We start from the raw sequence: 26,819 nt of genomic DNA, 5'->3' as shown, positions 1-26,819 counted from the left end.
TTTGTCAGTGACTCTTAAGTTTTCAGAAAGTTTGAGAAGGTCCATGACATGCTCCCCCCTTCCACCACTACCCCCAATTCTACTCCTATCAGCTCTCAAGATTAAATGCCGGGCGACTCAGCCAGCGCTTGCAGAGATGACGCAGTGAGTGACTGCGGACAGCAGAGCGTGAGGCCGTTCACTCACTGCTTCACTGCCCCGTGCAAGACGAGACATACTCACTGACTGCTGCTCCCTCTGACACACACACACACTCTTGCGCACACACACTCTCACTTCCTTTCTCTCTGTCACACACACACACACACACATTTCTCTCCCTCCCATTCTCACTGTCTCTCTTTTTTCCCTGCCTCTTTCTGAATATCACACACTCACAAACACACATGCTTAGAAACACACACAAACCAACAACTTCTCTACTACCAGCAGCACAGACTGGCATCTTACTCTTTTGAGTTGAGCATCTTTAGGTGCACTCACCAAAGCTCAGATCAAAAGACACCTGCGTCAATATTCTTTCCAAGACATTAACTGTGGGACTAGAAAGAAGGAGTTCCACGAAGACCTCCATCCAAAGAGAAGGGCAAGCCAGGAGCATCATCATCAGCGGACAACTTTTCATGGATGAGACATACGAAAGGAGTGGAGGACAGTTATTATATTTGAACAACACCACAAAGATGTTTCCTGGAGCAACTGGGAGAAGTCACTGCTTGAAGGTGGCCTCCATGAGGTAAAATCCAGAAGGTCCTCAAGACTGCGATTGGGCTTCACCTCACCCTCGGGACTTCTGTCACTCATCAGCATGCCTTCAGACTGCACAAGGTGCACCTTGGGATTGTGACCCACCATGTGCAGATGGACGCCATCCGTAGCTCATCTCTATCCTGAACTTGCCTTTGGCTCCATCCCTGCCGAAGCCTCCGTGTCACGTCTCCCCCTGCCCAATGCAGCCTCCTTGTGTCTGGCATGCCTCACGCTGCTCATAGTCACGGCTGGCCCAGTCACGGGGGCCTGCACTCCAGGTTTCGGGCATGAACCCCTTCAAGTGCTAGCCAGTGGCATGAACTGCTCATGGACATTGGAGAGGCACACTCGCAGCTACAATCACCTGGAAGGTGATGTCCGACTGCGGCGGCTTTATTCTGCAAACAAGTTCTTCCTTTCCATCGACAAAACAGGCAAAGTGGATGGGACCAGGAGGAAGAACTACGCAGACAGTGAGTGAACCGGTTATTAACTTTTATTCTATGGTGTGTCTCACGGTTCAACTAGATTTTCCTTGTCAAAGTCACTGCTCGGCTAGTTGTGTTGTGTTTAGAGAATGTGAGACACGTTGCTAGGTAAGTAGGGAATACTCTAGAGTGAGCTTACTCTCCTCCTGGGGCTGCTGGCACAGGAAGACTGAGGACAGACAGAGGACATCAGTTGGAAAAGTAGACCAGCGTTGGAAAAACCATAAAAATGTCAATGGGGATTGACCTGACAAAATTGTGACAGGAATGTAAGTAGTGAGTGGAAACACAGATGCGTCGGTGAGATATTAACTAAGGCTTGTCTTTTGGATGCGATTAAAAATAATGACAGTGGAAAGTTCATTGGGCTTTTTAGTGAAGGACTAACTGAACTCATTGCAATACGCATCGATCAAATTCCTATTCCAAATACAGAATCTTCAGTTCAAAGGCAATTGAGCTTTATCTAAATTTTAGTTTGTTTCATTCAAAATCTCTGCTATCGCTCAAGAAAAAGCAAAATAGTAAATAATTTGTCAACTTTCTGTGAATTTCAAATTTTACCTCTTTGTACGTTTAGGATAAAAATGAATGTATTTTGTTGAAACACAAAAGAAAGATGATGAGGAAAATGTTGGTCATTTATGATGCTTCAGTAAAAAGCTATGAAAGTGTCTAAAGTATAGTCAGTTATATGGCAAAAACTTATTTATGACTAAAAGACGCGAGGAAGTGACTTAAATTAGATATTCTTCTGATGCATACAGTAAATAAATTATTATTTACAGATGACAATTGGTCTATAATATGTGAATTTAATAGTGAATTGTGATCGCTTTGCTTGCTGCTACAAGGCATGAAATCTTTTCAAACATTTACTATAAAAACAAGTATTCAACATTCACCAGTCCACACAAGACCAGATGGGGAGTTTTGCCAGAGTACAGTTGAATGTCATGCAATCTGAAGCTCGGGGCACCTGTGAATAGGTTGTTAATTGAGCAGCAATGCCTCTATTTTCTCTGCATCAATAGACATCTTTCAAATGTTTGACCAGGTCAGATGAGCACGTTCTGGTCATGAACTGGCCTCCCCCGCCAAGTTGTCACTCACCCTTACGGTCTGCCTCACAGGGACATTCATGCCATTGGTAATATTTACGTATCAAGTCATGAAGGTGATTTTATACCCCGAGTCAGAAATGGAAAACACTTCGCTGCCGATTGAAGCCAAGACAAAGTGATGGGTACAAACAAGCAGTTTGTTTGAATGAGCAATTCAAGAGCGAGTCTATTACAAAAGAACAGCTGTAAAAAGGTCAGGATGGTTTGTTGCCTTTTTCACCCCATGAGACCCACTAAGAAAGTGGGTGACCAGTCCAGTCCCCCACCTGTATCCAAAGTTAGACATGACTTTGAACGGCTCAGATGAGAGGCTGTTCTATACTTTCCCAGCATTATAAAACACTCCTGTTCCTGCCGCTAAAAAACATGAAAGGCTTTCATAAAAGGTGAACTCTGATTTTAGGGTGACAGACAGATAAAAATGTGACGCCTATTTAGACACAAGAGAGAAGTTTAATACTGACCTGGCATGCCGGGAAATAGAGTGGTAACATAACATATTTATGGAAATATGTCAGGCCCAAATGCACAGTATATTTTTTAGAGCATGAGCATAAAACAAAAAGAGTCATAAGAGATATATGATTGATTTACTTGATGAAATATTGTCTTTCGCTTGTATGTTGAACCCGGGTTTTCTGATCGTGAAAATCATCATCATTTTGAAAACAAAGTTGTGTTAACTTTATTTATTTTTAAACAAGACACAACACAAGATGAATGGCCAGAACTCACAAGTTAAGGGAAATCCAGAAACAAAGCGTGAAAAGTTTCAACCACTGATAACTGAAAAAAGAAAGTTCCATGATGATCAGTGGTCCAGGAAAGATTAGTCATATAACAGGACATATTGTCAAACCATTCCTGGTCTAACCCTTGCCCACAAGCAAGCACAGAAGAACAATAGAGAAATATCAGGAAATTAAAATAGAAACATTGTTGGGGTGATCTCCATGGAAGAAACATTGTGAAAGTTCAGCTATTTGTTGCTATTGGCATGCATTTTCATACTTGCTGGATTCAACAGTTTATTATGAAAAAGTGTGCACAGTGGCACCTGAGCACTTTAGCTATCACTCTTTCATTTCCTCTGGAGGGTAGAACGGTCACACACGTTAAAAAAAGTATGAGAGTCTGCACTTTGAACTTCAGGCACCAGGGGCTTGGAAGATAGTGATGTTTGGGGGTTTTGTTGCAGCGCTGACCGACAAAGACTGACACATCCACAGGCTGCATTTATGCGACAGGTTAATACATTTTCTATCACAAGTGCATTACCGTTAGATGCAAACCATTTCCATTAAGAGCCTCCAGAGAGTGCAGTTAAAGACACTTCTAATTTGCTTATTTACAGTACAATGCTGGGAAAAGAACTTTGAAAATACGGTCCACTTTGGTCCAGTTCCGTTTGATGGTGTTGCAGTTTGCAGACAGGCTTCCATCGTTGATGCTCCAGAGGACTTTCAACCACACAGAAGGGCTCTGGCCCACAGAAAAAAAATGCTTGATCCGATGCTGTAATTTGGATTTGCACCTCATATCACAAATATTTCCACAAAATAATGACTCCAGAGTGAATCCACAAATCACATAATATCCTGAAATATATGTAAATTGCAATCTACCCAATAGTCACTCAGCTCCAACGCCCCGACAAGCTAAACATGATGCCCCCGACAACCAGGCGCTCACCTCAATCCTTCTCAGTTTTTCCATCCCCCCTACTCCAAGCACCCACTCAGGTGCAAAAACAGTTGGAATTACTCAACAGCCTGCTAATTGTGGTTGGAAAATATTGTATCAATCCCAGTGGAACAGTTGCATGGAACAGCTGAGTGGAGAGGCCACCAGGAGAAAAACTGACAGAGGGATGCCTGGCATCGATAACAGAGCAGCACAGTTTGACACAAAGTAGAGAGGTGTCAATAGATCTTTCTCCTGATTTTGATAGGAAACCGTACTTTAAATAACTTATATAAGCAATACATTTGCAAAGCAGGTCAATATCCATATGACATCATTCAAATTTTGTGTTGGTTTGTTGTTTGAGGTGCAAATCCTGCCTTGCTGGTTAGAGCCGATATGCCCAAACTGCACAGCCCAAAACCTCAGAAGAGTGAAAAGCAGCAGAAAAATGATTCAATGATTCCTGAAAGTTAGCAACTGAAGGAAATGTTTTAGGTCAAGTCTATAAAAAGTTCATTATTATCCACCAAAGAGGTTATATTTTAAGTGTGTCATCTGCCTGTGGGTCAAAATAAAACACGCTACGTTCAGAATGATCTCAATGATTTGGACATTTGGTGGAATTCTGGATCACCATCTGGATCCTCGACTTTTTTGTAAGATTTGTTAGCATCTCGAATCAGTAAAAACACCCTCCATGTGGAAGTGGTGCCAGGGTGCGTTGTTGTTCATCAAACACAGCTTTAGGTTTGCCTCCTCTGGAACTCAAATGTTTTGACACCACCATGACACAGCTCTGGACTCATGGGCTCTAGTTCTTTAAGCAATATCAGCACTTCTGGATGGTGCTGGAGGGTTTGAATCACACCTCTAAGTTGGAAGTTTCTTGTCATTTCTTCAATCTGCCGTAATCCAAACAGCCACATTTTTCAGTAATAATGCGAATTTTACATTTCATCAATGCACTTTTCTTCAAGTGGTGGTATTTCTTTTTAACTACAATCTTAACCTTGCATATAAGGAAATCAAGTGACCATAGCATCAAACTATCTAAAAGAGTGTAGAAGAAGCGGCAAAACCCTGATCAAATGTGTTTCATGAACTTCATAGAGTCGACATACGCATGTTTATGTAAAGTGATAGTAGTTGCTAAATATAGTAAATAGCAGACTGGAAGGGTGGAGGGGGAGTGTTTTTCTTTTGGTCTTTGGTAAAACAGAAAATGACTGAAAGGGAAAAACACACCCGAGTGTTTACAAAAGCAGCAGAGGCAGGTACGCATCATATCCTGTCCTGGGTCATCGGTCATAGCCTCCTAATTTGACAGCGCCGTGGCACAACAGCTGTGCTGGCACACCCAGCCAGTCTCATGATCAATTGCAACGGTAAATCATGCCCGCAGAGGACGGAAAAACAAAAACTTGCTTTGAATTTCATTAAAATATGGAGTGTAAGCGATTTATGGTTGTAAGTAGATGTCTATTTATTTGACTAAACCAGAGAGCCACACTGCATTCATTTTATGATTCATTTTAACAGGCCTTTTGCGAAGACAGGGTGTGAAATGTTCCGATGTGGCAGAAGGCATCAAACGCTTGTGCAGCTTCCAGGTTGTGACAGCGGTTCACATGGAGGAAATAAGGTCACTCCAGCAGAACCCATGCGCGATGTAAGAGGTTACTGTGACCAGACCGCTGTAACTCTTACAGCCAGGGTGTGTTGGGTTTACCTAATTTCCTTTCGTGTGCAACATCTCCCCGTTTGATGTAAGACTTTTCCAGGATCTTGAGTGTATTTGACTTGGATTTAGCCCATGGGAAGAAAATCGTTTGAGTAGTATTGGAGAAAGTTTTCAACTACAACCAGGTTGAGTATCATCGCGGCACAATAAAATAATTTAAAATAAATGAAACCCACCATGACAAGTTAAGTTAGAGTTAAGCAGATGCAACATATTTTCATATCAACTGTACTCTGTGTATATTTGCGTAGAATTAGGATGCATTTTAACATTATAAAACGTTGAATTGTATAACATTTACTAAGTTACAGTATATGCTAACTTAAACTGACTCTTATTACAAAGATTTTGAAAACATCTCAGTAACAGTCAACCTCAATTACAATTTAAACAAGATTACATGAAGATAAAAATCAGACACAGGTTTTGAATGGAATACCCACCGCTGGACCGCCCCGGTTGCCAGCTGCAAGAAGGCAATGATTTTCATTAAGATTGTTTGGTCTACGCTTAGACCAGGTGTGCTTGACTTGTTAAACATAATCTGTTTAGCATTCTCTGCAAGAGTGTTTATTTCCATCCCATCGTCTGCACATCAATCCGGTTTTCCTGGTGTAACAGTTTAGAAGATTCCGTGCAAAACTGGTGAGCGTAAAATAGCTATATTGAAATGGTCAGGAATGTATATTACATGTTGAAGTCATTTTGAGTTTATTTATCAAATCATACAATAAAAAATATATTTCAGATAATAATATTGACGATGACGCGAACGCCATTATTTTAAAAGTGAAGATGAGTGGAATGTGATTTCATGCCCTGTGAGATTGTTTACATCACAATCCAAGCATCACATTGCTCGGGTACAACAGCAACCAGCATATAATGACATCCCAGTCTATATCACACACAACAGACATGCTCTAACATACAATGTTGTTAACTTTGAAAATAATCTATAGCCACTGTGCCATTAATGAACAATAAACCTAAATATATTGCACACGTGTCATTTGTTTTAGAAGCTCGAGAAACTCAAAAGGACAAAGCTAACTGATGGAAACTTGACCACAAAACAGATCGATATTCTAAACTGCCAGCCACACACCTGAGACGCTACTCTCTCGGACTTGTTCACTCACTGTGCGGGACACGACACTTCCAAAATTGCTTCGGGTCGAGTCTCATAATCGACACAAACAAAAGCTTTTGTTGAAAAAACATACTAATAATACTACTAATGATAATGATATCTTTTCTTACACACAGATCACAAGCAATTTAAACATTTTTAAATACCAAAACTATAAATGCTACTAAAAGAATATGTTGAAATAGATTGAAAGAAAGAAGAGGCAGGGATAGGGCTTTTAGTTTTTTACCAAAATACTTCTGGTACAGTGGTCTAAAGGCTATACATGTCAATCAGCCACAACATTAGGACCACAAGTCCAATTTTGTGAATGTTCTCACGTTACTCAGCGCTTACGTGTCTGGTCTGCAGGGACAAGTGTTGGGACTTTCAGGACGCACATTTTGCAAAAAGAAAAATGATTTTTACTTATTGTTTTGTGCAACATGTTTATTTTATTTCATTGAATAAATATCAATTCATTTATTTTTATGCAAAGTTTAAGACATTGTGTAATGGTTAGTTGAAAATGTCCTACCTACACCACATCTACTAGCTTCCTCTTGCTGCCAAAGCTGAAGTTTTTTGGGGATTCTTAAGTCGCAAAGAATTTAAAAAATCTTTGTAACCTTCAATTGACAGGCATCAATATGGCAAAAGAAGTGGCGGTGGTCCCTGTGAAAGTTGATCAGTTGAGTGCTGGCTTGTCATGACTCATCATTAATCCAAGTGCAGATCAGACGGGGACCATTCGGGAGGGGAGCACCTGTCTCAAAGATGTGCTGAATGGGTATAATGTTCATGGTAATGAGGCGAGGAGAAGGGGCAGGCGTTTCTCCGCTGTATTGAGGTGGAAATTCAAGGCCAGAGGAGAGCTGGAGTCTTTCCAGTTGCTCATTAGGTATTATACCAAATTTGAACTGGGGTTGTCTCCACTCAGATCGGCTGCTTTGGAAGCCAGCGGGTGGGTAGAATGCCCTCGAAAAATCATTCATCCTCTCCGGAAAAGCACATTGTTTTTTGCCCGCAGGAGACCTGAAGAATCAAGCCTCCGCTGGTTGTTTGTGACACGAGGAGGTCGAAAGCTAAACGAAACATTTCTCGCACACTGTTCCATGTTCTCATAGACGGTCCCACAGACTTTGCCCTGGGAACAGAGTGCTGGTGTCACATTAATGAGCCAAGCGTCCCGTGTTTCTCCGTTTCATGAATAGCTCCAAGAAATGTAGCAATTAGTAGCTAACAACCTTTATCGGCGCAGCTCCGGAAACCTCAGTGGGATTTACTGGGTTCATCAGCAGGTTTATAGTCTGACTTTGGTTGTAGGAGCCAGCTACTTTTATTGCAGCTTTGAACATCCTGTGGGTGTTTAAAGGAACCCTCAAAACTTCACGGTGCCAGTAGCACATATTGAATACTGGCTCCTTTAAAACAAGAAAATGAATGCATAATTCTGAAACCAAATTGTGCCTGTGTGATCATATTGATCATTTCTTTGCAGAGAAATGCACTTAAAATATATTTCATGATATACTTGACAACATTGAAGTTGGAATGTTTTATGCTTGCTTTGCCAAACACTTTGGCTGTTGATTCACCTTAGCTTTTAGAATTTCAAAATACTTTAATATAGTCTTTTCAATTGTACTGATGAATAATATATTCTCGGTTACAAGTGTGTTTTAAAAAAAAATTTTTTTTACAGAAATAAAAATGACTTGGACAAGCACGAGCACCATAAAACTCCTCTGTCAGGGACTCTCTGCTCCTGTAGTTGTCTCAATATTAAGACACATCTTCAGCATTCAGCATCACACGGAACAACCACAAAGTGATTAAGCTAAGAGCAGCCACAACCACGAGCCAGAAGACATGATCATATTGATTCCATCATCCAGTTAAAGTGATTCTGAAATTATGTCATATTTATAAAGGCTTCAGGAGTAATTGGAGTAACACACAAAAAACTGTATCTACAAAACAGCATGTATTCATTTATTACAGCTTCAATTCTGCATTAGTTTCATATATATTCTGGGGACCAAAACAGCTTACGTATTTAGTCACTGCTCATATGGCCATCAATTTTTTTTTTCATCTACTGTTGGAGAGTATTCACATAAAATGACAGAAGTCATTTGTCTATCTGTGAATGGAATAGTTCAGTGCCGTTGAACGGCCCAGCTCTGAGAATTATGCTGTTGCTGCTGCTGCTGCTGCTGTTGTTGTCAGTGACACATAACATCATCCATGGAGGACGCAGAAAGATGATGATCTTATTGTACTGTAAAACTCCTCTGATCATGATACCAGTTTTATGCTAAGATGATTTACACCGTATATAATATATATATATATATAATATATTCCGTCTTGTGACACACATTTATTGGTGTTGAAGCTAACTACATGTTGCCATGTACAACAAGGAGGCTTGAATGTGAGAAGCTGTTCACAAGGGTGATGGATAACTGAAGTATAATGCAGATGATACAAAAGTTTGATTAAGAAATAAAAGGGGGAAACAAGCAAATATTTTGTTGGTTCATATAAAATATATTGCCAGCAAAGACTATTGCCTAGCATGTCAGCTGAAGCTCTTCAAACGTTGGGCAGAAGTCTGATTTTAGCACAGAGTTTGGACATTTTTTTGTTTATTAGTAACAATACTGTCAGGACTGAAATGACAAGACAAAAACAAACATTGGCTATGAGACTTGAACTGTTGCTCATGGGTATATTTGTGTGTCGTATTTCTTCAATGAGATATATTTATAGAGATGGTTGCTGGCCTAGAAAGATGAAAATGCACAATACTAAGGTGAATGGGAGTCATCTTTAAATGAGTTAATGGTAGGGAGGAGACATTTTCCCATGAACATTTTAATGTGGTTGTTTAAAATCCCCTTCACACCTTGACTCCAACCATATAATGAGTTGTTTTGACAGAAAAAGAAAGAAAATGTCCCTTTTCAACAGTTCAGGAGAAGAGGTAGTGCGCATGTTGCATGCTTTTCAAGATTCCGCACGCCACCTTTCTTCATTCATTTATGTGTCGAAATGAGCATGAACATGTCAAATATTCTGTAAGTTTTTGATAAATCCATCATATAAATCGTTTCTTTTTCTATTTTCTTTGAAGATGTTAAGCGCACAACATTGTGATGGAGGAGAATGACAGACAAACGAGCAGACTGAGACTTCATATCTGATCCCTAAAACAAATATGCAGTCGTTCCTGCTCCGGATCGCTCAAGTATTTTAGCTAAACGAACATGAGGCGGATGTGAGTTTTGTGTCGTGTGTGCATTAAGAATGCATGTGTCTGTGTTTATGGTTGTGCCATTGCATGAGCATGAACTGGGCCTAAACTGAAAAAAGATGTGCACTTTTCCCCCCTTCAAACCGAAAATAGGAACCAGATCTTGCCCTGATTTAGATTCATGTATGAGAGTGTTCGCTTGCATGCTGAAACGCAAGATTGGGTGAGTAGAAAGGATTTTATTTGAAGACCAAACCGAAGTTGGAACACCCAGGTGCAGAAATCTTGGCACTTCTCAACCATTGCCCTCCTCAACTTTACTTTTGCAAACAATAACACTGAGCCTAGTTGAAGCCTGAACTGACATTCACTGTAATATTTAAAAGCCTCTTTGTATCTTGAACCATGGAGAGAAATTAAATGAACCATATGAATATGAGTCTCTCTGCCACCCTTTCTTATCTGTCATCATCTATCTCATTCACCCTGCTCTCTGTTTCTCCCTCTGCTCCCCTGCAAAGGATTAGGTTCAGGTCAGGGCCTTATGGCCAGTGGAGCCACTGACAGATACCTGTCTTTTAAGGCTCACCTTCCTGTATGCCTCATTTTAATAATGCAAATGTGCTGCGGACAAAGACAAATGCTCTGCATCCTCAAGCCTTAATAACAAGAGTGTAATTTGTTGGCTTTTAAAGTTTGACATAAAATATTCAGCAACAATCCATTTTTTTGCTTCGTATATCTACTTTTCTGCATAGAACAGCAAGACTTTGTCTTTTAAGTATTTTAGTTTCTTGGTTACAGAATGTTTCGGCAGGTGTGAGTGTGCATGGTTGTCTGTGTATATGTACCCGGCGGCGTCTTGGCAACCTGTCCAGGGTGATTTTCATACACTGCAGGGACTGTGTGGTGGGCCCAGCATGCCATAATTTAGCAATTGAAATGAACATGATTTATTGCTTTTGCTAATAAGTTTGTGGAAGAAGAGAAGTCTTACTGCTGTTTGAACCTAAAATTCAAGTCAAGAAGTATGTTTGTTTCTGCAGTGTGATGGGCACTAAATAAGACAAAAAAAGACAAAAGAATAGCAAGGACCAAAAATATTTATTTTTATATTTATTATTTTATTCGTATTTTTTAATACTCAAGAGTCATAAATTAACTCCTCAAAACTGTGAGAAACTTCAATAACCCTGAGTCCCGCCACAGACGATCTGCTGGTAAAGCTTTTGCTAACTTGGCTTGTTACGGATGTGATGCATGACTTGGAGGCGGAGGTTTGGACTCCCTGCGCGCCCTCCTTGATTAAAGACAAGGCCCCACGCTCGGAACGCCAGTGGCCCCTCAGAGCCACACAGGCATCGATAACAAGGCGGGGAGCTCACGTGTGGCTTCGTTAACCTTTTTCACCTTGGCCATCCTTCAGCCTCATTCCAGCGCTTCTCATCTCCACTGCGCTTGTGAATCCAGAGTTTGATCATCTGCGGGTCGTTGACCTCTGACTCAGCATCCTGGAGGGTCCCAGTGACCTGATGGATGTTTCATTACATCCAATCACATTTTAGAAGATTGGTGTTTGGTAACATTACACCCTGGTGTGTGTGCCGACTGGACAGGGGGATACACAAATCACTGTGTGGTGCCGTGATGAGTACGCAGGCACCACTAGATACATTTCAGGATGGTATCATTTTGGCCTGTTAGCAGGCAAGCCGGGGTCAAAGATTTTCTAAAACACTAACAGCGACTCCAAAAGCTGTTTAATCTGTCTATACCAGACCTGGGCAAAGTGCGGTCTGGGGACCATATGTGGCCCATTGCCTGTGTTTTTGTGGCCCTCATGAGGTCAGACTAAAACTATACAAGTAATAAGTTGTCATTTTTTAATCCTGTTTCCGTTTTATCCAGTACTGGTTCAACAGTACGCACATTCATTACTAAAATTTTGTTTGTCATTTTAGTATTTTCCTCAAAATTTGTTGAAAGGAAATTCAAAATGACTTGCTTTTTTTATCTAAGGTGTTTGCTCCATAGTTTTATTATGATTTATATTCAAATAAGATGCATGTCAAATAATGTTTTATAGGTTCCATGCCATATTTACACTTTTTAAATGGTTCATTTCGTCCATGTCGATTTTTTCCATCATGTTTCATTGTCATCGCCACCTTTCTTTTGGCATGATGGCACCTCACAACAGTCACAGCTTATAATGTGGCCCTTTAGGAAATTTAACTGCTCACCTCTGGTCTATACTAATTCATAACTTTGTCCCACCGGATGTGTGTGAGGATTCTAGAGTACTAGGTCAGCCTGTCTGCGGACGAATCAGACAGTATAATCTGTCCTCTGTAGGAACGGAGGGTAATTGGTCACATTTGACCCCCGGCCACTTGGACTGTGGGAACGCAGGCTTTATCTAGCAACGGTAATTGGCTAATGAAACACTTCCGCAACTCCTTCAGATTGTCATCCAGCGGTTAGGCTCAAGTATGTGCGTGTGCGATTGAATGAATTTGACAAATGGCCAAAAGACATGTGCTGGTGTGTGTTTGTGTGTGAGTGGTCCAGAGGAAATAGCAGGATGCGGAACTCCCTGTGGCCATCTCTAGCATTTTATCAGCAGCATCAGTCTTAGACAGACTGCAGCGGCGTACTGATAGATTGATAGAGCACACATCTCGGGAGGTATGGTTGCAATTGAAGCAGAGATTTGTTTTTGATGACAGGGGAAGTGAGGTATTTCAACATCAAGTTTAGACACAATACTACGTCCAATGCGAAGCGATGCTTGAACACTTCAAGCATTAAATGGGTTCAAATTGTGGGTTATTTTTGTTTATTTATCGGGAAATATTCTTGTCATCTGGATGTAGAAAAGCCCGATAGATGAAGGGAGGTGGGGTTGAGAACAGAGAAATAAAGGGCTAAAGTTACATTGGTGAGACAATGTCTCTGAGGTCCCATCAAGTGAGCCATTCATGAATGCAGGTCTGCTAGTTTGTGAAGCCAGGGAGACACTTGGATAGAGTGGGGCCCAGGGTGGCCTTGTCGCTTTGTCCCAGGCTGACCCCTGCACTCCTGCCCGGCCTCTGCACCCCTCACCTGGCCTGTCCCAGTGCTGTGGTAAGAGGATACCTGTAATTTGCTCTAATGGCCTTTGAAAGACCTGGCTGGGCTAATCCCTGGTGTACCTCTCCCAGTCAAGCCCCATGAAAAGGTGGGGGGTAACATGGTCGAGTGTGAGTCCTGAAAGAGGACCAGCCTCTGGATTGTTTGTCACCCACCATGGCCAAATCTTGGCCAGACGCGGTGTGGGAGTCAGTTTTCAGCAGGTCAGAACCATGTGTCCTGTTCACATGCTCACCACTCTGGATCAGGGCGTGTGAGGAAGAGGCTGGGATCTGCAGGACACATCAGATGGCTTAGACAGTTGAACTGGCTAGTCCTGAATTTAATATCTGAGGGTCTGCATGTATTATTACCTCCTTTAGGGAGGCCAGTGTGTTTTGCTTTATTTGCTGTCATCAGCATAACTCAAAAGACATGGAATTGATTTTTATGAAATTTTCAGGATTGGTCATGTGGAAGACATTCAAGATTTCCTGGTTCACTTGTACGGTTTCTCATCACTGCAGCTCATGCTTCCTTCAGTGCAAAATAAAGGAACTCTTCTATTTAGTGAATGAAGTTCAGGTCAGAATTCTGGCTGGTCACTTTGGTTTTTCAACACAGCTATTGAGTCATAAAAGTTTTTATTGATTTGATTGCATGCAGTATTTTTACTGAGACATGCAATACAGCGAGAATATGCACTATTTTACTAGTGCATATATTTCAATAATTATTCATTAATGCTGAGAACAATGTATGTTTAATAAAGTGATGTTTGAAGATGCAGCCCCAACCTCTAACCCTAACCCTGACGCACCAGAAAGAGAAGAGAATTCTGAAAGGACAAAAGTAGAAAGACTGCAAGAGCATTGAATTCTTGAGTCACTTTTATCATAAGACACTTTTAAAACAAGTGAAACAACAATATCTTAAGATTGAGAATGTTAAAAAAATAGCAGATGTAGTTTCAATTATTAAATTATCTGATGCAAAGTCTTTATTTTATATTATTTTATTATATATTCTCTAACAAATCTGATTCATCTCACAACCAAAGCATATTTAAGAGTTTCAGTTGAAAATGTAATACAACAATTTAGAAAAAATCTGTGTAATGTTCCTGAAATGCCCGCCATGTTCGGCATGTTTTCCCTGGTTCTGCACTCATCACTCGCTCTGAAGGGAAGGGAAGGGAACTTGTCGGACCCGGGTTTGCTCTCAACACAGCGATGCCTCAAGCTGGAATTTGAAAACCTTTCCATGAGCTTGTACTTTTAACCACCGCGACAGTGTAATTAACCACCAGTTCATGTGGAACCTATTTACCTTAAAGAATTAGTGCATTTCAACAGTGTTGTACATTACCCAGGAAAACAGGCTCACCACTGGCTCTTGTTTACTACGGACATCATTAATGATATAAAGCGGATGAATGATTCGGATGGTGTAAGCCAATGTTGATAATTGTGATAGTGAGCGTCAATAAGAGGGTGTTGTTAATCTTCCAGTCTATTTAGCTCTTTTTATGTATCTCTTTGTCAGCATGAACACGCTTGCTCTCAAGCCGCAAATCCTTCTGACTCCTGTACTTTGGTTGGAATTAGCAAGTTGGACTGTTTCTTTGAAATCGTGATCAGAGTCAACTAAAATTGAGATGAACAATTTCATCACTTTCCAGAACCCAAAGTTCAATCAGTCAGAAATCACATTAAAACCATGCTTGTTTAGATTATACAGTCGGTGCATTTGTGAGTAAATCATTGTTTTGTGAGACTCAACAAGGTAAACTGGGAACAAAAAAGACTGGAGTGAAAATAGTGGTCCAATTCATTGCACACAAACTCATCAATGTCTCGCTCACTAGAGCTCCAGTTGGTATGTACCATGCCAAGGCTAGCAGGTTCCTTTCTACGTAGACACATGAAGAGCTTGTTCATGTGATGGAGAGCGCTGAAAGATGGATGTTTAACTTGTAGATGTCTGAATCTGTCTCCAGCAGAGTCGGCAGTGCTCGCAAGCAAATACTGCCAACAGTTATGAAGTCTTCGGTATCCTAAGGGGGTTTTGTTTTTAGTTTTATAAAGCTGTTTGGGAACACTTCATTTGTCCAGTAGCAGTGTCATAAATCATTGTGTATCATAACCTCATTCTCAACGTGCCTGATAACTGGGACCCATGTAAATGAGTGTGTACATGTGTGTGTGAGTGCAACAATGTTACAATGTTAATAGTCAGCCATGTTTATTTGTTGTCCATACACAACATTATTTACACTTTTTTAAACTATTATTTACGTTATTTATTTGGCAAAGCAAAATGTTAGACGATGTACCAACAACGTGTAAAAAAAGGCTTCTTTCCTTGTAACGTGAGCAGCAGAACTCACGGTGCAGTTGTACCTGTCATTAAGAAATCATACCAGGCATGAAATCTTTCTGACGTGCCAATCAGGGACGTCAGTGCAGGTGCCTAACATCTGCTTTGAGATGTTCGCCAAGAGCTTTCAAAACTGCCCCTATTTTGGCTAAAATGAGGCTAAGTGTCATCATATTGTGTCTTCGATTTTGAACTCTTGTCTGCTATACAGCGTGACCTTTTCCAACTTGGATGTTGTCAGAAGTGAAGTGGCGTAGAGTCTGTGTAGAGACAGGTCAGGCGAGGTCTCAGACTTCAGGCATCAGACCCCACATACGCATTGCAAAATATCCATGATGGATTTTTGTGTTGCGCTGACCAGGACAAATACAAATCAGCTTCTAATCCGTATAAAACCACAAATAACAACAGCGACAGAAATCAAAAGATCCATTCATTTTCTTGTTCTCTAAAGACAGTTGTCGGGGGCTGGATTCTCCCCCAGCTATATAAATGTGCACATACATTTCCTCCGAAATATTCATCCATGGTTAAAGGCTACTTTATTCCACAAGCCATCTGGAAGCAAAGGACTTAGTGCCCATCATCGAAACATTTGCTTTCCATCAGCACCATGCACCATGATATACAGGAGATTAGCTTTCACATCAGGCACTTATTACAATGAGATCATCTCAAACCACTATCAAGGAGTCTGATATATCAGATACTGTTGTTCGCCACAGACGTATCATGCTGCTGGAATTTGAGTCTGTGGTCAAGACGTGCATTTCTCTTGTAGCCTTCTAATCAATAGATACTTTCTAGATTTACGCTGAAAAACAAATGACTTTTGAGTGTATTTTACGATAAAAGACAGGATGTTTCATGTTCTCCCTCTTTAGCATATGCTGTTGATCATAGCCTGTCTCTCAATTTATATTTCGCAATGTGGCGGTTGAGCAAAAATGTCCCTTGAAACCTTTTTGTATTTGCAAGTGATATTAAACCATCAGTTAGTTTCAAAGATCTTAATCATAAAGGTGTTCTTCACTAGGCTCCTTTTCAATCTCTGAGATCGGAAGCAATGTTATATGATATAATATTGTATTGTATTATTCTGAGCCAATTTATCACTCAAGTTTCTAACCACAGAGGAGGCATATAAGGACATTTTGATGACTGAAATGGAAAAGTTGAATTCCATTCAAGCACCTTCAAGCACATTTTCCCAATGCATTCACATCGGATCCATGCTTCACTTGACCATTTCAAGTGTCTTAGCAGTGGGATGAAGCATTCTACCTAGTGCAGTTTTTTATTTTTCAAATTTATCAAACTGAATGAATTTTGAAAAAGAATCCAGCTTCATATGACGTGAGAATCTGACATATTATTGTAACAGCAACATCAGAATTTCTAATTAATATTATTGTCCACAAACCAGGACATGCCTCTTAGCAAAAGCTACTTTCTTCAGATGAGTAAGTTCAGCTTTTACCCCCAAGGAATTCCTACCTCAATTTGCAAAAAGCAAAACTCAAGAAAAGTTTCACTCTGAAGAGGTTAAACCGCTCAATAAGAAGAAACGTTCCCTAATATGATTTACTGGAAAAGTTATGAAGCATAATATGCTATAATATCAACCTGTGGTGTCCGCAACTTTTATGGAATTAGCTTGTAACAGTGCGTCTCTCCTGAGTGCAGTTTATTTTTTAACTGTCTGACAGGCAGACAATGTTTGTATGATGGAGTTGCACCGTGGGGGGTCACTGTCTCTGCAATGAATCAGTCTTTACACTGTAGACATGAGCACAGATGTTTGTAATCCCCATGCCCTCGAGGCAATTTTTGAGCGTCCAATTAACGTAGTGTTTGGGCTGTGGGAGGAAACCAGAGTACCCGGAGAAAACCCACGCAGGCACAGGGAGAACATGCCAACTCCACTGGATTCTGGATTCAAGTCCTGAACCTTGCTGAGAATCAGAATCAGAATCAAATTTATTGCCATGGTCAGTGGGGAGCCCACTAACTAACTAGGAAAGTGTTTTGGAATAACGTGGAGTCAAAAAGTAAATAAATAATAGAATAAAATAAAATAAAGTAAAATAAAAATAAATAAATAAAATAAAATAACAACAAGGCTGTTCACGAATTCAACAGCAGTGCTAACCATTGTGACACTGTGCCGCCCCCATATTATTCACGTTGTCTTATTTCTTATCGTCACTGAAATGAACATTATATTTGACCCTAAAAGCATTTCTTTGTCCCAACTTTAATGATATTAAGTGCTTGCCTTCTGGTGGCCAGCCACATCTGATTTTTTTCTCAAGTCATGTGGTGGGTATCGGAGTGTACAGTCAGGGGTTAATATGCAAGTTTCAGAGCACCTGTGAAAGCCTCAGCTTCAGCTCCTGTTCTCATGGTAATCTTTCAAGGTGTTTAAAGCAATAGTGAGTGATGCTGCCTTTGTCTGCGCTGATACACACTGCCGGCTGCTTCGCCCAGGACCAGACCCTTTGAGGGGGTCATGGCAGATCAAAGGTGCTGGTCACAGCCATTAGGTCCGCCAGCCCAGACCCAACATGAAAAGCTTGTGTTTTGTAAAGGAGGGCAGAAGAAAAAAAACAACAGAGCCCTCTTCGTTTAAAAAGCAAGCAAACTGTGAAATAATTGAAAAGCTATGTCAATCAAGAGCAGGAGCCCAGCAGGAGCTCCGAGATTCCCAGGCTCGGCTCTGGTCGAGCACTGAGCCATGGAGGGCTGTTCACGGGGGCAACTTAAGAAATTAGAGATTTGAGAGAGGAATAAAAAGACAGGAGGAAAGAACGAGAAAAAGCTCCTTTGCTCTCTCTTTGGTCTTTATCGGAGAAATATGTAGTGGAGGGAACCATTTTTTTCCCCCAGCTTGGGTCAGCCCCTTTCAAAACACTCCTTTATTTATAAGATCTTGTCTATCTCCTCACTTCTCAGGTGTAACAAAGACTTGGTTGAGGGGAGCAGCCGTTGCGGCGACCACTAAAAGCCCCGTCTTAAAACTAGCACCTTCACTCTTTGGCTCCCTCCTCCTTCCCCATACCATGAGTCTGACAAAAGGGAACCCCGTGAGAGTCTCGCTCTCTTTCATTTCTTCCTTTTTTTTTTTCCAAGGTCAGAAAAGGCTTGAATGATCTGACGATGGGCTAATGTCCAAAAAATGGGGGATGGAAAGAAAAGAAAGAGTAAAAAAGACTGGGTAAAAGACTTTTTCTGTGCTGTTAAAAATCCCATAGAGGAGAAATAAATGGCAAGTCCACAGTTGACTAGGCATGTATAGTGCAGGATTTGCTTGTAATGGCAGCTTGAGCGTATTGACAGTCCCAGCCAAAACATGTCAAAGGTTAAGAGATCTTGCCAAACGCAAGTGGGACGCCAAACGTACCTTTTCATGGGCTCAATGGGACCATCAGTGGATACTTGCTCAGCAGAATGTGGCGGAGACGTGACCTCTGGTTTTCAGTGCAACTCATCAGTAAGCAGCTAATTGACTGGTGATTCTAACGCTTCCACTTTATGTTGTGAATTGTCTTTGTGTAATAGTTAAAGGGGGCCAATGCCCGAGTCATGTATATGTTTAAAACGATGAACTCTTCTTCAACACAACAACTAAGAGTCACTTCAGTGGTGAGGTTTGAGTGTCGATAATTTACAGCTGTTTCAGTTTTATTTCTGCTCCAAAATGCTGTCCATGAGACTTCCAGTCTGAAATCAGAATTGAAAGAAACTCGCGTGCTCAGCCAGCGGAGCAATAATCCTGATACACAGGTGCAAGAGTTTGGATCAATAGCATCATTTGTGGGAGACATGTCTGAATTGTCAAGTCATGAGCTAACAAAAAGAAAACGAAAGACCTCACTCTTATGTTGCTAAAAGCAGCAAAGGTGACTGTACTATTTCAAAATTTTGGAAAAATTGCTTTTATTTCACAAAAAACTATTGTTGCCTTTGTATCGAATGACACTAGCAGTGGCGATGTGCTTGCTCCGGGAATGGGATGTGAATGAATGAGTTGGAATGATACATAACAAATAGGAAAGGAATGTTTGCTTTTTCAAATTCCGCAGTCAAATTGTCCTCAAAATCCTGTATGTGCCATAAATATGGGGCATTCTCCCAGGTGAAACCATTAAAAGAACATCTCCTTAGCCATCCTGAACAGCCCAAAATTCTCTGCACACCGGGAAGAATTCTACGAAAAGATAAGATTAACATGAAGGAACTGCAGTGAAAAAATTGCTATTGTTAAGAGATTCAATATACACTACATAGTGTAGTGGTGAAACAAAAAGTGGGCTTTTGACTAACTGTAGTAGGCCAGATCAATGACAGTACTTGTGCCAAAATGAACCCAAGTCCAGGTATTTTCTGTAAATGCCATTCAAATTAAAACCCATGTATAGAACACAATAGGGCACCATTTCAAACTTAGGTGTCAGTGCAATCTGTAGTTTATTTCCCGTACTGTTGTACACTTTAATGAAGAGTACACTGAAAATTTATGTTGAAAGCAGCTCCCACAAAAACAGACCACTGGTCACCATTTTAAAATTAATGAATTAAAATCGAGCCGATCTGATAGATAAAAAAAACAAGAAACAAAAAAAAAAAAGACAAAAACTGAGGGGAAAGTCGCTTTTATGCGTTGTCATGCCTGAGCCAAGTATGATATTGCCTTGCTACGAGTGGGAATATATTGAATGAAATGATTAATGTTTATGGCTCGCTATTGGTGTCACAAGCACCTGACAAACATACTTGAAACACACCTACTGTGTCTGGAACTGATGGCAATTACTGCTGGCACCACTTTCAGGCACCAGTGGTTTTTATTGGCCTGGACTAATCCCTCATAAAACATTGCTGCGCTCCAATCTGCAGCCGGGCCTGGGCTAATGGCTTATGAGGTCCTTGCACGCTCCAGGTGCCACCCTCGCACACCCGGTGTTTGTAAACACAGCTCATAAAGAGCAGGCTGCCATCAAAGTGTTAATGTTTCCTCGGGAGGATCAGAGGCAGCGCACAAATGATGAGGGTGCAGCTGGACTCGTACCTGCGCCCTCTGTGAGGTATTTTGAAGGCTCCCCGCAGCTGTGGCGGGCAGCTTCATTTACACCATCCTGTCATATAGAAGAAAGACATTCAACAGAAGTTTGTCGTTGTTTACCTTCCCCTGCCTTACGCTCAGTCTTCTTTCCTTTGTGTCTGTCTGACGCTAGTGAGCTCACCACGAAAGAATGAGAGGTTCTGAGGTGAAAAACAGTTTGGGATAGTTGTTTTGAGTTTTGAGAGTAGCAGATGTGTGTTCTTCAAATCAGCAGTCCTTTTATCAGCCAATCAGGATTTGGCTATTTCCACCTTGAATAATCTCTGCGGACCAAATATTGCACTCTGCTGTTTTTAAAAAAATCCAGTTGCATTAATCATATTTCCTTCTTATCATCCGTAAAGCAGGAGAGACACACAATGTTGTTTTAAAAACCAAAAAGACAGAGAGCCAGAGACCCTACATACGAAGTAAAAAAAAAAACTGCTGTTAATGGTTATGTGTATGACGTGGACAGTGGACAGAATTATGGTGGTCTTGGAGAAAGAGAGAAAAATCATAATTACAAAAGGACAGGAACACAACACATTGCTCTAGAAAACCAAAGTAATAGCTGCTCATGCTGCACAGACACCTGAAGGAAAGGATCAGGAGAAGATGCTGGCAAATTTACTTTTCAGGATTAAAAGCTAGCATTGTTATTGTTATTATATCTATATATATATATCAAATCCTCTCCTTCTGTTTCTTTGTTTCTCTGATGAATCACGTCTTCATTGGCTACAATCTGGCAACAGATAAGTGTATTTTTTTAGATCAAGGTTGGTTAGACTTGTGCTAACTTGGGAATTCTTTGATAATGTTGGTCTTCCATCACTTTGTTTAGGATTTACCAACTTACTAAAGGTACCCTGAACCTTTTTCAGCGGGCCGGGTGTTGGGTTAAGTTTGAGGTGAAATGATTTAAAAGCAGCAAGACAATATGTCTATATTTAACACAACGAATTACTGCAATTAATTATCAATATAACAACATTAAGGATAGTGGTTAAAAGAAATGTGTGGCTTGGCGCAGGTACTGTCCCTGTTCCATCCTAGTTTTCATTTGTCACCTGAAAGCCTGGTTCTCCTACATGTGATTTCCATGTGACACTCTGGTTTGGATTCTCTTGCAATGGTTGCCATCAGTTATCATACAGTGGTAAATGAATTGACTCACTTTATTATTTTCTTTAATACCACAGCTTTGTAAAAATGTCTACGGCTGGGATTTCATACGTGTCTTGTCCTGGCTTCTCTGTCCCCAGAGCATTTGGGGGTCTGGTATCATAATCACTAATGATAGAGTTGCTTTTGAAGAGGAAACTCCCAAGGCTCGATGCTTCTTACACAGACTCTTGTCCCCTCTTTTATTTTGCAGGTCTGATGGAAATCCGATCTGTCAGTGTGGGAGTTGTTGCCATCAAATCTGTCAGCACCGGGCTGTACTTAGCCATGTCCAAGAAAGGCTCACTCTTCGGATCGGTGCGTATACAAGCCAGTAACATTGTTTCGAAAGGTCAAGATGGGAGGACTGAGAGGGGGATTTCTTCAAGGTTGGGTGTCGGGCGGGGGGGTATACGGGCCCCAATTGTGTACCTACGCTGACGTTACGCCGATGAGTCAAACGAAAGTCAGAAAGGGACCATCAATCATGTCTGTTCACCTGCAGCAGTAGAGTAGAAAACACAACCTGGAATCATGTACCAGTCTCAGCATGCTATCTACCAGTCCTGCTTAAAAGATTTGAAAAGGTTTCACAACTCCTCAGCCTGCGGGTTGTGATGTCCACTTCAGTTGACTCATGACAAACCACTGAGAAACACTCGGCTAGCGACAATGAGGAGCGTTTCCAAAATAGACGCACCTCAGCTATTGTTATATCTCTCACTACATTTCCATCCCATGACATTCACACAGAGAGGGATTCAAGACAGAGAGATAGTGATCTGCAGAAGAGACATCTTTCAAGTTTGCTCAACTATCTGATCAAAGGCAGCCACCCATGGTAAAAGTGGCTGTACTGAGGTTAGACCGTGGGAATATCACATCACGCATCGCTGAAGGTTCATTTAACTGTGCTGCCTAACTGGGCTGTCTGTGACACCCAGAAATATTGAGGAAAAAACCTCATATAACAATGGTTTAGAACTATGCTGGAAAAGCCAAAGCACTAACATAAATGTACTGTTCATCCAATACAAAATAATGGAAAATATAACACATGAAGACAGTTACATAATAAGGTAACATACTATAATGCAATGATAACAATGTCCTGTCATGACTGTCTGCAGGGAAAATGCACAAGAAGTCTTGCCATCACCACAAGTGTTTTTGCTGACACTCTTTCAACATTTGGCTACATAAAAATGCCTGATAACAACTGGAATATGACGTCTAGAGCTGAAAAAAACCTCAGCCCATTCAGAGTAACCCCACCACTCATAGCCATTAAGCTTATTAAAGAGAAATATACTGTTCCTTTCTGTCAGGAAGAATAAGAAGAGTCATTTTCAAGGGAATCACAAGCAAAAGCTGTAAAATGTGATATACCTACTGGTTGTTAATTCACCTGTGACGTCCCATTGTCACGGCAACACAGGATGAGCAAAAGAACCAATGTAGTACCTTCATTGTTCACGGCTCACTCTGCACGCACCTTGCAACTGACTGTTAAAGCCACCTAAAAATATGGGCTTTTTTTTCTTCTACCCAAATCTTGTCCCCTTTTTTGACAGTAAAGACATATATCAAGACATAATTAACAATCACTGAAAACCAGCTAAAGAGTATTGAAAAAGCTTTTAAAGAAACTTTATTCTGTATTGTAATGAAATAGTCCTGTTCAATGTTTTACTGGATTAAAATATTAAATTATTATTAAAAACTGCATCATTGTTATTGGAACATCTGAACAACAACATTTATCTTAGCTCCAAGTACAACTTCACTCAGCACATGTTTTTCTAGATATTACCAAATACTTCCACATTGTTATAAAGTCAGCATGCGTGAGAGAAAAATGTGGATTCTTCCTTTGAGGTCTTCTAAAAACACTTTGGCTAAGTGCTTTATCCTGGAATCACTCACCAAATCAACTTCCATTACATGGAAATATTTAACTACAACAACAGACATAACCTTCGCTCTTCTCTCGGGACATGGCCCAGTCCAGTTCAGCAGAATTCAGAGGATTTTGAACCAAAAAACGAGTCACTGTTCTGTCGCCGTGTGTTTTCAGGTGAAGTACAATCCGAGCTGCAAGTTCAAGGAGCGAATCGAGGAGAATGGCTACAACACGTACGCCTCCCTTCGCTGGAAGCACGGTGGCAGGCAGATGTTTGTCTCCCTAAACGGAAGGGGGAAGCCTCGGCGAGGTCACAAGGCACGTCGAAGACACCCATCAACCCATTTCCTGCCCATGCTGCCCTCATAGCTGCACTGAACTCTGACTGGCGCTGGTGCTGACCCAAACAAGATGGCGATCTTTATTTTTATTATTTCATCCCATTGTCACATAAATGTACATTTGATGAGGGTTGTATTTGTAGAGGTAGTTTAATGTGCTTTTAAGTTATTCTAATTGTGGCGACAGATTCAGAGCGGTACTAAGACTAGGCTTCTGCATTCACTGCGATTGAAAGCCTTTACAAATTAGGGGAGTTATGTTCCTTGAAGAAACAAAGACTGCTTTAAAGGGTGAAACGTTTGCATAGTCGATTGTTTCTAACTAACGGCAAGACATGGCTGTACAGTGTGTTGCAATTTTATTGGAGTCACATCTTTAACACAGGCAGTGTTCTGTACTGTCATGCAATATTTATGACCTATATCATGGCAACTGTGACAGCATTTTGTATTTAGATATGGTTTTGGTTTTTGAACTAATCTGGACTGAATTTAAGACTGTTTGTACTGTAAAAAAAACCTATCCACAAGACCTCATACAGCATTTCAAATGTTGGTGTAATACAGTATATTTTGGGGCTCAGTAAGTATTTATTCCAGAGGCCCTTCTCTCCCATCTAGTGCCTCAACGGTTCATATTAAGCCTCCTCTCTGTTTCAATGTTCATCATCTCAGCCCAAAACCTTGCTCTAGTTACGGCTATACTAAGTCATGGTGGTTTTCTGCCTCTCCTTGACACTGCTAAACAGAAAGCTACTGTCCCACACTCCGAACTGGACCCTCCCAAAGTCCTGTGGCAAATTAAGCAATTAGATTGACTTTCTGAAAATACCTCCCATTAATTTAAGAAGAAATAAATTCCTTTATTAAGGGCACATTTCGAGCAAAGAAACAATAAAAGCAATGGTGGCTTGTCAAGAGGGTGGCGTCACAAATGTAACTTTTAATTTTCCAGCGCACAGGCTAAGCTTTCACGCCACTCGTAAAAGTGAAATCTGACCATCAGAGTGAGAACGACAATGTCTCATGGAATTACTGAACATTTGAAGGAACTAGAGTGGCATACAAATTGCTCCTGGACTGGAGGATCTCTGTTGTCATCCAGTCCAGTGTTATACAAGAAAACTGCCCCTCTCCAAACTTCAGAAGCTGCCACTGTGTCCGAAATTCTTCTTTTCATTTCCACGCTTGAATGCGATGTTCACCGACAGATGTTTCACCGGTTAAAGCTGCTGTTGAAAAAAGAAGAGCAAAAAAAAAACATGACTGTTGCTGGTAATAAAGATCAGATCTGTGCATTTGATATGACAGATGAGTTCAAGTGGGTTTTCACTGCAATAAGATGCTGGATTCTTTTAATGTCATCTGTACATGCATCACCTGTACATGCATGCGTTGCTCAGATATCTTCTCTATTAAAACATTTTGTTTAGAACCACATAATAAGTAAAGCCACATTTCTGGAACTTTTGTGGGATGAAAGCTGTATTGACATATTAAATACATGTTAGAATCCATTGATTGATATCTGGTTTGAAATAGCAACAATGCAGCACTGTAGTCGAACGTTGACGTGTCACTTCACAACAAGGTTGTTAATAAAACTTCAGTATCTTCTACACGTTTTCTACCATTTCTTAACACATTTGTCTTAACTAGGCACATTCAATGAAATGGAGAGTAGATTTGGAAATAATCCTCTGATCCTCAACATAGTAGCAAAAAAACTTATAACTTTCTATACAGTAATGGTCTGTTATCCTTGCAGACCTTGAAAGTATTGCTCTTGGTTTGACTTCACAGGAGTTCTACCCATCATTAATGTGACAAAAATCACAGCAGGAAAGTGTCTGAGCCGCGGTTATGAGCTAAGCTAGGGAGCATCAAGGTTATTTACACGCAGGCAACCTTCCAGAGCCTTTTCAGACGGTCTGGGATGAACAGTAGCTGTCCAGACAGAACAAAGGGTGGCTCTTAAGGCTGTCATAAGGTGGGATTAGCGTGACGGGGTGCATGTCTGGTCAGAGGGGCTTTAAGGCACACTGTAAGTCAACTGGGGTAGTGTAGCATTGACAATGCCGTCAAGAAGGAGGGGGGTCTCGGACACGGTTTAATGAAATCAGTATGCTATTCAATGAAAGTTGGCTTTATTAAAAAAAAAAGTGTGGAACAATGGCCATTTAAATGTCTGCTAAGAGAAGCGGGCAAAGCTGACAGTAGACAATGCACAAGGTGGACTCACGGTGGAAAAAACAATGGCTACATTAGGATAATAAGTTTTATAGATATGTCCAAAATGGGATAAGGAACAACAGATGATGCACAAAATGGGTGTATCAGTATCAGTAACGTACAGCAAGACATGATCTTCTCCTCGTGTCTTCAGTGACAAGAGGATAGATACTTAGCACAACTGCCACCTGCAGTTGGATTGAGCACTTTGCACGAGGAATATATTTTTGCTTGTTGGAGGTATGTACTGTTCCAGTGCCTTTCTTGTCTGAGACATGAACAAAAAAAGGGCTCCCGATTTAAATTCACCTTTACTAACAAGTACAATCTATGTCATCACAGATGCACATCACTCACAATATTTTTCTGTGTCCATCTAATCACTCCTATATTTCATTA

At 40.8% G+C, this 26,819-nt stretch overlaps 1 protein-coding gene and 1 long non-coding RNA gene across 4 annotated transcripts in view; one reads left to right on the top strand and one right to left on the bottom strand.

The window, feature by feature from the left end:
• Positions 1–26,819, bottom strand: part of LOC128754636 (uncharacterized) — a 40,593-nt gene that overhangs the window by 4,688 nt on the left and 9,086 nt on the right. The window contains exon 3 of one of the 3 annotated variants that reach the window (XR_008413940.1): positions 24,571–25,420. The exons of 1 other annotated variant lie outside the window; for it this stretch is intronic. This is a non-coding gene — a long non-coding RNA (uncharacterized LOC128754636). Of the gene's footprint in view, positions 1–24,570; positions 25,421–26,819 lie in introns of those variants that run through there. One more of the 3 variants, XR_008413942.1, reaches the window with a different exon arrangement.
• fgf22 (fibroblast growth factor 22) lies at positions 226–25,773 on the top strand. Its single transcript, XM_053857361.1, has 3 exons — positions 226–1,223; positions 22,159–22,262; positions 24,022–25,773. Exons 1-3 carry the CDS (start codon positions 854–856, stop codon positions 24,214–24,216), a joined length of 669 nt encoding a protein of 222 aa, XP_053713336.1. The 5' UTR covers positions 226–853; the 3' UTR covers positions 24,217–25,773.

This window comes from Synchiropus splendidus, chromosome 1 (genome assembly GCF_027744825.2).
Source record: "Synchiropus splendidus isolate RoL2022-P1 chromosome 1, RoL_Sspl_1.0, whole genome shotgun sequence".
NCBI lineage: Eukaryota > Metazoa > Chordata > Actinopteri > Syngnathiformes > Callionymidae > Synchiropus > Synchiropus splendidus.
Note: the sequence above shows the minus strand (reverse complement) of the source record. Positions and strands in the feature narration are given on the sequence as shown.